The 15,402-nt window shown below is 37.3% G+C and overlaps 3 protein-coding genes across 3 annotated transcripts; all 3 read right to left on the bottom strand.

The window, feature by feature from the left end:
- Positions 1–494: 494 nt before the first annotated feature.
- c8g (complement component 8, gamma polypeptide) lies at positions 495–4,493 on the bottom strand. Its single transcript, XM_084398627.1, has 7 exons — positions 4,203–4,493; positions 3,846–3,982; positions 2,253–2,323; positions 1,708–1,815; positions 1,391–1,492; positions 1,286–1,315; positions 495–574 (listed from the first exon to the last, which is right to left on the bottom strand). The coding sequence occupies exons 1-7, from the start codon at positions 4,371–4,373 to the stop codon at positions 564–566; spliced, it is 630 nt and encodes a 209-aa protein (XP_084254753.1). The 5' UTR covers positions 4,374–4,493; the 3' UTR covers positions 495–563.
- A 51-nt stretch (positions 4,494–4,544) lies between these two features.
- msrb2 (methionine sulfoxide reductase B2) lies at positions 4,545–7,161 on the bottom strand. Its single transcript, XM_084398628.1, has 5 exons — positions 6,883–7,161; positions 5,884–5,981; positions 5,677–5,753; positions 5,437–5,584; positions 4,545–5,302 (listed from the first exon to the last, which is right to left on the bottom strand). Exons 1-5 carry the CDS (start codon positions 7,007–7,009, stop codon positions 5,198–5,200), a joined length of 555 nt encoding a protein of 184 aa, XP_084254754.1. The 5' UTR covers positions 7,010–7,161; the 3' UTR covers positions 4,545–5,197.
- Positions 7,162–7,331: 170 nt separating this feature from the next.
- armc3 (armadillo repeat containing 3) lies at positions 7,332–15,317 on the bottom strand. The gene is made up of 18 exons (XM_084398625.1): positions 15,279–15,317; positions 15,111–15,185; positions 14,911–15,028; positions 14,644–14,769; positions 14,488–14,556; positions 13,270–13,445; positions 12,854–13,048; positions 12,486–12,669; positions 11,272–11,424; positions 11,037–11,145; positions 10,708–10,957; positions 10,397–10,533; positions 9,506–9,674; positions 9,297–9,397; positions 8,506–8,604; positions 8,237–8,431; positions 7,998–8,160; positions 7,332–7,743 (listed from the first exon to the last, which is right to left on the bottom strand). The coding sequence occupies exons 2-18, from the start codon at positions 15,156–15,158 to the stop codon at positions 7,543–7,545; spliced, it is 2,493 nt and encodes an 830-aa protein (XP_084254751.1). The 5' UTR covers positions 15,159–15,185; positions 15,279–15,317; the 3' UTR covers positions 7,332–7,542.
- Between the last annotated feature and the right edge of the window lie 85 nt (positions 15,318–15,402).

Genomic DNA, 15,402 nt, shown 5'->3' with positions numbered 1-15,402 from the left:
AGACTAAATAAAAGTGTTTGTTATAAAATGCAAAGCAAAATATCAAAAATACATTGTATCAAAATCAGAATTTGCTCTTTGATTTTCATGTGTCAACTCAAGTATTATATGACAGGTGTTGCAGAAGCAACTCATTTTGAGTTGAAACGAATTCATTTCTTTTCCATAAGAAAATGATTTCCTCAGGATACTTTTTGGAATGTTGGACGTGCAGCATGTTTACCCCTTGTGTTGTGTAACTCCGAAAAGTGTGGGCAGGCAGAGACTTGTTTTGAGAGTTACATCACAAACCACACTTACAAGATTCCTTTGTCTTGTTTTATAATAACTTTTTTTGTTACATCAAGAATGGCTTAGGAAACCATTTTCAATGCTTATTACCAAGGATATAATCTAATATTATGGGATGATGCTGCTTATTATAGTGCTTATTATGTTGAATGCTTTTGTTCATGATCAAACTATAAAATATCATTTTTAAAACACACACAACCTTGAAATTACATAACTTTATTGTTGTAATTCGCACAGTGCTCACAATCAACGATACTGGCCAGTCAGTCTTAGGTCATATCTGGTGGAGAAGAAATTATAGAGTTGTTAGGCAAAAATAGAGATTATACAAAATTATGCAGTTTTTTTTTTTTTTTTTTTTTTTAGTTACAAAACCGAATTGAGGTTATGCAAGTTTGGCAACACATGCCTTTAAAACAGAAAACGTGCTTTTAACAAGCAGGAGATGCACAAATGCCTGGATTGGCTCTTTTTGTAGGATGTAAATTTTCCTTCAGCCAATCAGTAAATGTTGCCTGACTCCAAGCAACGGCACAAAAAAGGCTGTAGATTAGAATATAGGCTACTACATTCTTTGACGGCACTGAGAAGTTAAAGATCTGAGTCGTTAGGGAATCGATTCGTTTGAATCAGTTCGCAGACCCTTTCGCGCAGGGTTTTACTTGTTATTGTAGCATTATACGTAGTGAAATATTCAGTTAAACAGTTTATTACTCTGTATTCAAATACTTTGTATATTTTATCAATGATGTCTATTAATGTGTCGATATAGGCTACGCTTTGCGAATCGGTACGTTTGAATCATTAAAAAAAAAAAGAACCGTTACAAAATAACGTTTCGTTCGCGAATATGACATCAGAAAGCAGTTATATTTATATTAGAATGTAACAATTATTTGGTTACTTCACATAAATGCCAACATATCGTTCAGTAAATGTAGCCTACATAATGAAATGTCATTTATTAAAAACAAACAAATTTAGATCTTACCCAGGACCTTTTCTGTGGACTCGCAGAACCCTGGAAAAGAGTCTAGAGTCAAAAAGAGTGTTTGGCAATTAACTATTTTATAGGCTTATTTGTCCATTTTCTCACCGTAGTCGGGATACTGGAAAATGACGTCCAATCCCAAATTGAATGTCTTTGCACGATCCTCAAACTTATCCACGATATTATCAGGAACTTCACTCGACCGTCCTTTCAAAATAAACGGATATTTTATTGAAACAATGCACTTTTCCACAATAGCTAAGGCTACTCCACAATACGTTTTACAAATTACCATTTGTAAAACACACGTGGGCTTTTTTAGGCTAGATAGCCCTAATGGAAATACTAGTCTACAAACAGATGCCATCATGACAATAAAGGATGGGGTGTGAGACGTTTAAAATAGACACTAGAACACCTACCATATAGTTTCATGGTCATTTTCCCTGCTCTCTTCAAAACCAACATAGCATATGAGCTGTAGTCCGTCTCAAGCACCATTATGTCCATATTCTCAGTAGGTCTTTTACCTGAATAAGAGGATGATAAAAAGACGTAAAGGCGTAAAGAGGATGATAAAAGGACGAAAAGGCGTAAACACTTTGTTACAGTGTCCTTGATATAGGCTACACATGTACTTATAGCCTACACATACAGTAATAACAGTAAACTGTGCATAAGAAACTGACATTAAACAAAACCCTAATCATAACCTCAATATCACTAACCATTATGTTATAATGAGTTAAACATAGGTCTACTGTCAAAAGACCTTTAAGAAAGTATTATACTTCAACATTGTCTGAGCTTTTTCCCAAACACTTTCCTTTGACCGATTGTCAGATGTAAGCAGTCCAGGTCAATGAAAATTTCACAACTAAGAAAAACCATCAGCTAGATAGTGGTAAGAACGACAGGCTTTGAACTCTGGTCTGGTGGTCAGTGGAGTTCAGTCTGCACCAGATACCTTTGAGAAAGAGCTGGCCAGGGGTCTTTGTTTTCATGTAGTCCTGCTTGATTTCCCAGCACTGAAAATTGCTAACAATGGGGGAAAAGCACAATGGATGAATATATATAAATTTTCATTTAAAAATGATATAATGATATATATATATATATATATTACATATTTATGTTTTTGTTTGAATGATTTAATATTTTAGACATGTCTTAGCAATTTAAATTATTTTGAGAAAGCAAGTTGTTTTTTGACTATCCAATGCTTTTGCTTAATTACATCAGCTGTATTTATACGAGTGTAAGGCTGGTGCCGAGCTGCCAATAGGACACATAGAGGGCTATTCTCTGAGAAAACAAAGGACTTTTCTGGAAATTAACATTTGAACTCTCTCTTGCAAAATTAGCATCTTTATCTGAGGCGCAATCACGCTGAGTAGATCACACCTACTGTCTGATCTGCATTTCTTTCATTCTCTCTTCTCCCCTCTTTTCTCTCCACATGCTGAGATCAATTGAAATCTTATCCCCACAGAAGTAAACCAAAAGGTAATAAAGGTTTTTGGAGTTTAGAGATAGCCTACTTTGCTTAGTGTGGAGGGGGTGCCCTGCAGGGTCCTTGATGCAAATGGCCTTCTGTCCCCAATAATGTGTAAACAATCATTTACCTGACTAATAATAAATAATTGTATCTGATTTTATTCTGATCATCTCTGAAATGATTGACTCTAGTAGACTGCTGAATCCATGTTTTGTTGGTTAAATACACAGAGCTCGGGTTAGATGGAGCATGGAGAACATCAGGCGATATTCTAGATTTCTGACTAACTGCTTGATTTTAGGTTGTTTTACAGTTGCATTCATTATAGGGGACTAGACAAAAATACTATTGAAATAGCAAGCATGGGGCGGCATCACTGGCCATAACCTCTGATTATTGTCATTATTATAGGCCCATAGGCGACTGTAGGGGACTACACAGAACTACTATTTAAAGGGATTGTTCACCCAAGATTGTTCACCCCTTCGTTCATCTTCGGAACACAAATTAAAATATTTTTATTGAAATCCGAGAGCTTTCTGACCCCGCCTGAAGTATTCTCGTCGCTTTATAACATTAAGGTTGAACCACTATCACATGGACTATTAAACAATGTCTTTGCTACCTTTCTGGGCCTTGAAAGTGGTAATTGCGTTGCTGTCTATAGGGGATCAGAAAGCTCTCGGATTTCATTAAAAATATCTTAATTTGTGTTCCGAAGATGAAGGAAAACCTTACGGGTTTGGAACGACATTAATTAACATAATTAATGACAGAGATTTTTGGGTGAACTAACCCTTTAAATAATGGCAAGCATAGGCGGCCTATTAAATAGGTCCATAGTTATAACTTCTGACTAATGATCAGACTGGTGAGTTTTTTTTTATCGAGAAACAAAAAAACTTGATCTTGTTAAGTCTCATAGCCAAGATGTAATTAAGGGCCAGTACTGAGAGTAATCAAACTAGATTATAAAGTGTACTAAGATCAGCTGGGAGTATTGAATTCAGTGAGTAAATTGCTCCCCCTTGTGACTTAAGGAGTAGGCTACTGGCTACTTACAGTTTTCTCACAGTGCTGACAGACACCTTGTCACCAGTGATAGTCCAAGTGACAGTTGTGCTCTCCACTTTGAAGCCGCTCTCCAGAAGATTCCTACACCGTGATGCTACACTAAGCAGGTACCACTTCCCACTCATCTAGAGAGAGTGATTTTCTTCAATCAGATAAATACAATTCAGTAATAAACTGTGTGCATACAGCATTTATGAAGAAACATATCTGCAGTCTGTTGAAACAACACTGGGCAAGTTTAATGGCCTATCAATGTGAATAATGTTCAAATGATGCACTCTTTTTATTCAGTTTGCCAAAACGAATTAACTTAAATGCTATGAAATAAAGGATGTTGAAATATACCTGATCAATGTTGATGTTTTGACCTGGAGCTAGTCTTTCAATAGCTTTTTCTGCCTCGGTTTTCTTTGGCTTTGGTGGTATTGGTTTAAAACGTGCTCTTCGTGCCTCGACAGGCTCCCAGAAACCGAGCCACCCGAGCACAAAGAACAGATGGAGCCAAAAGCGAATCATGAAATCAGATGTTTTTTATCTATTGCTTTACTAAAACCCTTTATACCAATCCTCCCTTACAGCTCTGCTAGAAGTTTGCTAATAAGAGTCAGTCAACTGTCCAGTGTTGCCACACAGATTAGGGTGATGACCCTCTCCTCAGGTTGATCATTAACCCCTCGACAAACCCACACAAATAAACAGTCTATTTCTGACAATGTTCACTTTAATACAACCAAACATGTCATTTACAAACTTTTTGTCATATACACTGTAAAAAAAAAAAAAGAAGAAAAAAGTTGCTGCCTTAAATTTGTAAGTACAATCAACTTGGATGTTTAAGTCACTTACATTAAACTGACTTAAAAAATTAGATGAATCTTGTATAACTCTGTATAAGATGAATATTTGTTTTGATGAGTTAAAGCAATGTAAAGACACATGTTGTCAACGTATTGATCATATCATTTTTTACATTGTGCACTCTTAAAAGGAAAGTTTCTTGTTGCATCCATGGAACCTTTGGAACCTTTATTTTTAAGAGTGTAAAGCATGTGCATTTTTTTTATTTTAATGTACCGTACTATGGTATGCAAAAATACAAGATATCAAAATGCAACATTACAGTGGACAGGAAAATAATGACACCTTTTGAGGTGAGAGATATGGGATGTTTAATCAACCACTTTCCCTTACACACAACCTTCAAGCTTCTTTCTTATTATTTTTTGTAAATTGTAACTCATAGCATACTACAAGGAAGATTTGTTATTCAAATGCTATTTGTTTTCTTTATTTTCACTGTAAAATCCTTTCCAGGGATATAACTGCTGGATGTCTCTGCATTATTTTTCTCTGGGCTTAAAGTTTAGAGCTACGCTGTTGATGCAGAATCTCTGGCCAGTCGGATCTGGACCATCATCAAAGACGTGTCCAAGATGGCCATCACACTATAAAACAAAATTACATGTTATAATGGTGTCTGGGAACCTGAAATGAAGAGTGGAATTTTTACTTGGTACATTGTGTTACCGTTGCTAATAAAATAACCCAACTGGCTGACGTAATTTTGTCCTGCACTCACATGTTTGCAGATAACCTCTGTTCCTGTGCTACCAAGCGAGTTGTCAGGGCGACGGACAATGTTGGCATGACTCTCGTCTTTTTCCCATGTCCCGTGAGCCTCAGAGAAGGACGGCCACCCAGTTCCTGCATCATATTTTGCTTCTGAGCTATTGGAGGCAGAATTGTATTTATCTTTGCAACTTATATATATATATATAAATTGATATATTTATTATATATTTTATTTTTATATTCTTACCTAAAAAGAGGGGAGTCACAGCAAACACAGTGGTACATACCCACCTCATTGTGATTCAGGTAGATGCCACTAAATGCCTAAAAAATAAAAGTGATGTACTTTCATAAAGAAATATGGAAAGAAAGTATTCATGCAATTGTGTGCATATGCATACACATGCATCTTGCATAATGTTCTGTAAACATTATTATTGCTTTGTTAACTTACCACCTCCGTGCCTTTTTCTCTCGTAACAACATACTGTTCTGGGGTCAGCTTCCTCTGCCAATCTGTGGACTGGTCATAACGTGTCAATGACTGCAAACCTGTGCAAACAGTCATAAAAGCGGTACATTTTTGTACATCACATACGTACACTGGATTACATATAAAACCCACAATTTGTAAAGATTTGTATAAAAAAATAAAAGCAGTTTATTAAGAAGTAATCCATGTGTTTATTTCTTTTTACATTTCCCTATAATGAAAGTGTTTTAAAGAAAATGTCATCTTGGGAATATTGTTTTAATCAGTAACAATTTTTCAGCTTTACAGGTTTCACATTCCATCATGTTGGTCTTCTGTAGTATCTCTTTAACAAAAGTCTGGTCTTTAATGACATCATTCTCTAGGAAGTGACATTTCTGGTGAGAAAACAACACCATTAACAACACTGATTTGATAGTATTGGATTTGTGGTATTAGCTGGTTTGTCTCAAATATCAATTTAAAAGAAAAGAAATTAGATATATGATCATATCTAATAAATATATTAAAATATAGGCTATACAATTATTATAGGCTATCTAAAAATATCTATAATAATTATAGCCTATGTATATAGCTAATATTATTTACTTATAGATTTAAGATCATTATCAGTTAACAGCTGCTATTTTGTATTTTAATTGCATTTTTTATTTACAACACAGGTTGATTTAGAGGTAATAAAATATTTATTTATTTTAATATTTTATTTTTGAAAAATCATGCATCATACAATCTGTTTGTTTTTCAGGCCTTTCTCAAAAGCCAACACTTATTTGAGTAATCAGGTCACGCATGCACGTTCTGAACTACATGACTAGAATAACTGCACTTTGCACCGACTCAAGATAACTAAATGCAACTGCACAAAAATTAAAGTACACAACATATAATTACAATTGAAAGAATATCTTGAGGCAATTCATTTTTTACATAATGTAGGTCGAAATAAAACCCTACCCGTTGACGTAGAAATCACCCGAATCCCTACAAATATCCTTTTTTGAGGTAAAATTGATTTGGCAGTCGCTCCGCTGGAAACGATAGAGGAGACGCGAACTAGAAACCGTGACATTTTTCTCGACATATTATTTCATGTAGTGACTTTCTCCACTAGTTAACATGGGCTACTCAATAGACTGAAAAGAAGCTGAATTGAGCTCAGTTGTCTTCATTCCCCCCCTCACAGCTCGACCACCGGAAAACGGTCACAACTCACACACTTTATGGGTCACGGTCGACTGGCTGAAACTGATCAAACTTTGCACCTTTTGTCACTGAACTAACCGCATCATGCATGTCGAAGGTTTTACTAATTTGATTTTGGAGTTCCTTGTTTTCTGTCTTATCGGAATGTTTTCACTCTTATCACCGTAGGATATTATTGAGACTTTGACCTTCATAAGGGAGAGAAACATAGACTTCCTGAACCAGTTATTACCATCAGAGATAATTCACTGGAATGGATATTTGACCAGAGCACACATTAGTTTTGATAATACTTTATTAGGATTTAATTCACTTCAACAGATTATAATAATTAAAATATGGTTTAAAAAATATGCCTTAACCACTTTGCCACCCGCCTCATTGTTTCTCAAGACACCATATATATTGCTTTTAAATGGTCTGATATGCCAGAGCTGCGGGTGAGTTGCTTTCCATGAGGTTTCCAGGTTGGTGCATGAGATCTATAATATAGCTTTCAGGCTGAGAGTATCCATGACGTTTCTTTGGACCAGTGATGAGGATTTCGTTCCAGGCACGGTTGTATTCTCCTCTAATGAGACTGCAGCTCAGCCCAATTCGGTCTCCAAGAACCTAAAAGGTATTGCAATTAATCTCTTACACAGAAATGGGCAGAAAAATCAGCTGCAGCTAAGTTCATAACCACCACAGACATTTATGGGGACACACCCCACCAAATATTCACAAATTAGATTATGGTTATTACATTTTTACAGTCCTGAAGATCTGTTTGGTTAAACAAAGTCACTGCCAGGTCAGTTTTATACACAGTCAAGCAAAGAGTGGGTCCTGTCAATAGCCCAAATAATCTCTGGAGCATAAATTACCTTGAAAAGCAACGCTCTATGAAAATAGGTGCCCTTTTTTATCTTTCCAATGAGAACGATGTTTGAACAGGCTTCAAACTTCAGCTGACTAATGTGCAGTTCCCACAGGAAGTCAGGCAGCTTCTCTGGCTCAACCTGGCCGCCCATTGCCTCACACACTAACCTGTGAGAAATGATCACTTGTCACATTTCAGCCATGCAATATGAATATGGGATGACAATGAAAAAAAGCAACTCACATGGCCAAAGCTGTATACATTTTGACCTCATCCTGAAGTGGCGAGATGGATTCGGCAGCCTCCTTGAGAAGGTTATGAAACGCAGCGTCATACGGCAAGCTCCATGCTTCATCTACCACCGTCTCCTGCTGTGACTTAATCTCATCCTCATCCTTCTTTTTCTCATCCCCTTTGTGACCCTTTCCCTTCATTTTACTTTAGAAAGAGAGATGAGAGCGAGAATCATGGTTTACAGGAAACCCATCTATAAGTATACACAACACACACACCTTGGTGTTTTGCTGCTCCTTGTGCTGCTCATAACAGACGAGGCAGTAGTTTCTGTTGGACTGTCTGGCTTACGATCATCTGGTCTCTTGGTAATAAATCTGATAGAAGAGAAAGAAAGAATGAGCATTTTTAAACCTTAACATTCACTAAGCAAAAACAGCAAACTACTTCACAACATTTCCTAGAGCTGTGGATCAAATGACCTATGTGCTCACTTGGCATTCAACTAATTTGAATGGTAGAGCCGACTCCACAAACACAAAAACTTAAAGCAGTCAAGTCAAGTTCTGTTCACAATTTAGAATCATTAAATGTAATTAACTTGAACTGAGCATAAATTGTGATGCTTGGGCCTCAGTGGCAGAATTCCCATCTCTCCTGTGGGAGCTCTAGGCCAGATTCCAGAGCCAATGCGTGCAAAAGAATTTTCCCCTGGGGGGAAATCCATCTATCTACATCTATCTGTTGTGCAACAGAGCTATTTAATATTCAAGTGTGCTGCTGTAGAACTAATGGCGTGGAAGAGGACGGGCTCTGAAAGTCTTTATTCTCCACAAAGAGCTTGTTTTGTCGCTAAAGTGAGATTGCAGAAGTGAAAAGAGATCTAAATACTAATGAAAATAGACTAAGTGTGCCCCCAAAATGACTATGAATACACTGAATCAATGAAGAAAACTGCCATCTGTGGAGCTGTTTCATACAATGTTTGACGTTCGAGGAAGTTTTATGTAACAGTATTTTGAAACAGTAGGTTTGGATTTCCTAAGCATAACCCTTGGCCTTAACATACTGATCCGGGGGCTTCCCATTAACCGCAATAATGGCTCGATGCTGGTTGACCGCTTGTTTTGATATATCCTCTAAGGTAGGAACCCGATGACCCATTCTTATCTGCAGAAGGAGGAAGAGAAAGCAAGAGAAAAGAGAAAGAGTTATTGATTTGTGCAACCTCAACGATTGAGGGTTTATTTTTTTCTTGAAAAAATATCACATATGGACCTGTCCAGGGTCGTAGAAGCCATCAGTGGTTATATCGCTGGCTGACAGGTGTCCTGTCAGACTATACTTCAGCGATAGACTGCTGTCCAGAAGCTTCTGTAGTGCCAGCTCACTAAATTTGTTGTTACGGTGTGGTGACAGGTTGATTTCCTGGAGTATCTCTAGAGCTCTGTAAGATTGATGACAACAAAACCAAATGACAGAACAATCAATGAAGATTGTTACCCTTAAACAACCAAAAAATTTCTCAAAACCTGTCAGGAACATGTCCTGGTCAAATTTCACCCCCGAATCAAAAGAAATGAATATAGTATAAGTAGTAGTATTATAAAATTGCACAATTAATCTGCCGATTGTCGTATAAATATAAACATAATGTAATGCAAAAAAGTGTGAGACAAAATTATATTATTTAAATTGTAAACTATTTTTGTATGATTGTGGTATTTGTTGTTCTTCCATTTATTTATTCAAATGTACGTAATGTATTTCAATTGATTTAAATACAAAAATTACTGTGATTACAATATAATGAAAATGGCTGCTACTGAGAACAATGTGAATTATGTAAAATGTCCAGATGCCTTGGCTTACAGGAATAAGACGTTTAAAGAATTTTCACAAATGCAACATCTGTTCCTAAAGTAGGCTTCACTTTCTTCCAGAATTCTGACATTTGGGATTTACTGCCATCTACTGCTTTTGCTTTAACCATTCATTCTAATGTTGTAAACATCTAAAGCCTATTAAAATCCTTTCAAGTTAATGTGTGTGTGTGTGTGTGTGTGTGTTCTTTTTAAATCGAAGGCTGATTACATCCATTTGAGTATAATATATATAGAAATGTTGAACTTGAAACATTTAGTGTATTAAAGCATAACACATGCTTACCCAGCATTGCATAAGTCTAGGGCTGTTATTTCATCGTTTGCACACACACTAATTGCCCAGCAAGCATTTCTCCGAATTTCAGCATGGATCGATTTAAGCAGTTGAGCTAAAGGTAACAGGCCTCCAACATTTCTCAGCTGCATGTAAAGAAAAACAGAAAAACAATCACCAGAAACCGCACATAATGCAATGTAGAACAGTATCCATTTACGTCCTTCACACCCCAGACCCAGAAAAAAAAGTGTGTTTTTTTCTACACTCAGCTTATAAACAGTGGCGATTGTGTAAACCTTTGAAATTGAGTCTTTTACCTCTAGCCTGGCCTCTGCATCACAGGCCAGCGAAGCCACAGCCTGCATGGCACTGATGAGTGTGTTGTTGTCAGTGGAGTGTAGCAGCTCCACCAATGCTGGCATAGCTTCATGGGCCAGAATGCTTCTGCGCAGCTCCTCCTGCGATGCCATGTTTGTCAAGACTGATGCCGCATACACAGCTGCTCCCGTGCAGCTGTCTCGCAGCTGTTGCACCAAGAGCTTGTCACCCCCTGCATCATATATAGCACTGAAAAGGGAAAAAGAAAAGGTTGAGCAATCTACTTATTGACTATACAATTTTATTGCACTTCAAGATTGTGACTCACTAAGCATTGAGATTGTTGCTGTTGGTCAGGCCGGACAGGGCCTCTGCGGCGGCCGTTCTCAACTCACTTCCTTCACTGTTCAGCAGCTGCACGATGGGCCCGATCGCACCTGAAACGCACAGACACATCAGCTCTTCAATGACACAAAAGGACAAGATGATAAATTGAACAAAACTAAAGCCAGGTTGAATTAAAAAGGGAAATAAGTCTGGAGACTTGATGTAAATGAGATTACCCAGGCATCTGAAGGTCTCCTTGCTGGAAAGGTTTTTGCTCACTGCTGCCACAGCCTGGCAAACAGCAGTACGTACACTCTCATTCTCCTGCATGAGAAGATCAGTGAGGGCTTTTTCTACATTCCGGTCATGCAGAATTTTTCTGTTCTCACCTTTATGGAGAGAGAAAAAAATACATTTTTACACAATTAAATAAAAAACCCTGTTCCTTTTGCTTTATACTAGTTTCTAATTCTATACTCTTTCAGACAAAATGTGCAAAACTTAAGCTACACCTATATGTACCCTTAGGGTACTAATATGTACCCTAAAAATAATAATATGTCGTCTTAAGGTACTAATATGTACCTGTAAATACAAATATGCACCCTTGAAGAAGTATGTCCTCTTAAGGTACTAATATACAACCTTAAAGTACAAATATGTACCCTTAAAAAAATACAAATAGCCTATACACGCTTAAAGTACTAATATATCCTCTTATAGTACTATAAAGTACAAATATGTCCCCTTAAAGTACTGTAGTGTCCTTTCTTCCTTTGTGCTCAGCAGAACAAAGAAATTCATTCAGATTTGGAACAACTTGAGGGTGAGTCAGTGAGGACAGAATTTTCATTTTTGGGTGAACTATCCCTTTAAGAGGACATATTACTACTTCAGGGGTACATATTTGTATTTACAGTTACATATACAGGTAGTACTTTAACAGTACCCTTACAATATGTAAAAATATATTCTCTTAAGGTACTAAAATGAAAACTTAAAAGTACTAATATGTACCCTTCTGGATAGTTTGTCCAAAAATGAAAAATCTGTCTTCACTCTCATGTCATTACAAACCTGTATGAATTATCTGCAGAATTATTATAATTTTTTTAATGTAAAAAAATAGAAGAATGTTGGTAATCAAACCATTTTGGTGACCATTAGCTTCAATTGTATGCAAAAAAAAAGGAAAAAAAAGAGACCTTTCTCTAAAGATCTTCTCTTCGAAGATACAGTACATGAGGGCAATTAAATTATGACAGAATTTTCGTTTTTGGCAAAGTACATCTTTAAGGTATCTAAAATTCAAGGTACAAATATGTACTTTTAATGGCACAGCCCTAGTGACAAGCTGTTTAACAATTACTGCACATGTTGTCTGACAGAATATAGAGCACGAACTGTCATTTGTCAAAAAAAGTATAGCGATATGATGATTTTTTCTTACTGTTCTGTGCCATCCTGGCTATGGCTTTGACTGCATTAGCCTGCGCTTCAGGCAGTGTGGTCGTGCCAACAAATTGCAGTATCTGTTCCAGGCCGCCCATCGTCTGAATAAGCTGCATGGACTCGCTGTCTTCCAGACAGTTACAGATAACCCTGAGAGCCCCCTCATGCAGATCAATAAACTCCTGTAGAGAGGAGACACCGCTGCCATTACTGCTCAATCATGGGTTGCTTGATTTTGATTGAATGGCTTGAATTGTCCTCAACTTGCATACAAGAAGTTTGATTGCTCGTAATGAAGGTGACTAAGGAGCCGTTTTGAAATGGCTAAATGCTCATGAATAATTCAGATGAGAATAATTAGCCTACTTTGGTCGCAAGGAGCTCCAGGATTCTGTCAAAGCCCTGTGCATTTCTAAAGGCCACACGGGTTTCACTGTCAGTGGTGATGTTCTCTATGGTGCGTAGTGCAAGTTGCTGAATAACTGGGAACTCTGAGCGCAGCAGATCCAGAAATGGGGGGAGTCCATTTAGACGCTGCACAGCCGCTCGATTCTGAATGTCCTGAGTGGGCACATAGCAAAAAAGAGCACAAACAATTGATTTTAACACCGTCCTTCTGGAATTCAGAGGGTTATGCTTTTCATCATTGAAAATACATATAGTTTCAAATTCAATTTTCATCTAACAACTGTGTTTTGTTAGTGCTGTAAAATACCACCCTGACAAATGCCTTTTAGTCTGATTCATAACAGATCGTCTGACTCTGACATCTGTTGTCTTACTTGTACAAGATTAAATATGCACTCCACAGAATTTTTCTTCACATCAGGATCCGGGCTAGACAAGAGCTGGATAAGAGGTTCAAGTCCTTTGTGGTCAAATATCTGGACCTTGCAGGAGAAGTCCACTGACAATGACGTCAAACACAATGTGGCAAACTCATGGACCACAACATTCTCTGAGGAAAAGAAGGTGGCAGGAAAGGTATGTGCAAAAGAAATTAAAAGAGAATATAGTAGCTTATATATACAGACCCTTTCCAAAAAATTTGAATATCATGGAAAAGTTTATTTATGTCCATAATTCCATTCAAAACGTTAAACTTCCATAGATTATAGATTCAGGGCCCACAACTTAAACGATTTCAAGTATTTAGTTGTTTATTTGTACATAATTTGGGCTTCCAGCTCATAAAACCCACGAAAACAGGATTTAAAAAAATTAGAATAGCCTATTACATGAAATCACACAGTAATTACACAGTGATACCATGGTCATTGAACCAGGTTTTGGTTCTTTTGGCAGTGTGGGCAGGTGCAAATCCTGCTGGAAAATGAAGGAAGCATGAAGTGCTCTGAAAATGTCCTGGTAGACGGCTGCGTTGACTCTGGATTTAATAAAGCACAGTGGACAAAAGTCCTCTTTTCTGATGAGAGCAAATTTTGCATCTCATTTGGAAACCAACGTCCCAGAGTCTGGAGGAAGAATGGAGAGGCACACAATCCAAGATGCTTGAAGTCCAGTGTGAAGTTTCCACAGTCTGTGTTGGTCATCGGCTGGTGTTGGTCCACTGTGCTGTCCACTCAACGCAGCCGTCTAACAGGACATTTTCAGAGCACTTCATGCTTCCTTCAGCAGACAAGCTTTATGGAGATACTGACTTCATTTTCCACCTGCCCACACTGCCAAAAGAACCAAAACCTGGTTCAATGACCATGGTATCACTGTGTAATTACTGTGTGATTTCATGTAATATTCAAATTTTTTGAAATCCTGTTTTCGTGGGTTTTATGAGCTGGAAGCCCAAATTATGTACAAATAAACAACTAAATACTTGAAATCGTTTAAGTTGTGGGCCCTGAATCTATAATCTATGGAAGTTTAACGTTTTGAATGGAATTATGGAAATAAATAAACTTTTCCATGATATTCAAATTTTTTGGAAAGGGTCTGTATATAAAATGCACATTGAATTCGTTAATAAATAAAAAAGCATGTACCTTCAGGTGACAGTTTGCTGATGACTGAAGGTATCACATCCAGTGTCTTCAAACAATTTTTAACTTCATCTGTTTAAATATGCCAACAAAAAAAGTAAAACTATGTTGCTGAACATTCTTTGGTTTGATTTGTGCCTGTTTTTGTACCCTACGTACTGTTAGAAGCCATGACGCCCAGAGCCATGACAGCATTCCTGCGCACAGTCTTGTCCTCGTGAGATATGAGACGAGAAAGAGGTTCAATCGCTCCCAAGCACATCAGAGAAGTCTTATTTTCATCACCTAAAAATATATCAGCACGACAGCAAAAACGCATTCAGGAATCAATAAAGGAGAGCCACACAGAGGAACATAGTGAGCACTTACCTCTGAAAAATTGTCAATGACCTTAGACTGTAAGACTAACTTAGATGACACTGTTACCTTTTTCTGCGAATTTGTGGATGGCTTCACAAGCTTTTGCCAGCACCTCTTCTTCAGGAGAGCTGAGCATGAGAACCGCTGTCGCTGCTGTTTTGCTCTCGATAGGTAGAGGGTCGAACTGAAACAATACAACTTGACAGTTATTAAAAGGTATAAATATTTCCCTGGAAAATAACACGAGTGGTGAAAAATGTTCTCACCACATCTTTCGGGAATGGCTCGGCCTCTTTTTTAACTTTTTTCCCCATCTAACGTTAGATATCAAAAACTCCAAACTACATAAGGAACAGTAAATCAACTTACACAGAAAACTCTCAAAAAAAGATAAATAATAACATAAACATATTAATAGACCATTTAAAGAATACCTGCTACGCTGAAAGCTGTGTGCTAGGGTTTTCTGTTTAGCTGCTGTTGCTATGTGACAGTTGTAATTTACCATTTCACCTGTAGGTGGGGCAGGAATCACTCTGAAACATACTTGGACAATTA

This window comes from Rutilus rutilus, assembly GCF_951802725.1.
Source record: "Rutilus rutilus genome assembly, chromosome: 24".
In the NCBI taxonomy this organism is placed as follows: domain Eukaryota; kingdom Metazoa; phylum Chordata; class Actinopteri; order Cypriniformes; family Leuciscidae; genus Rutilus; species Rutilus rutilus.
This window is presented reverse-complemented; position numbering and strand designations above follow the sequence as displayed.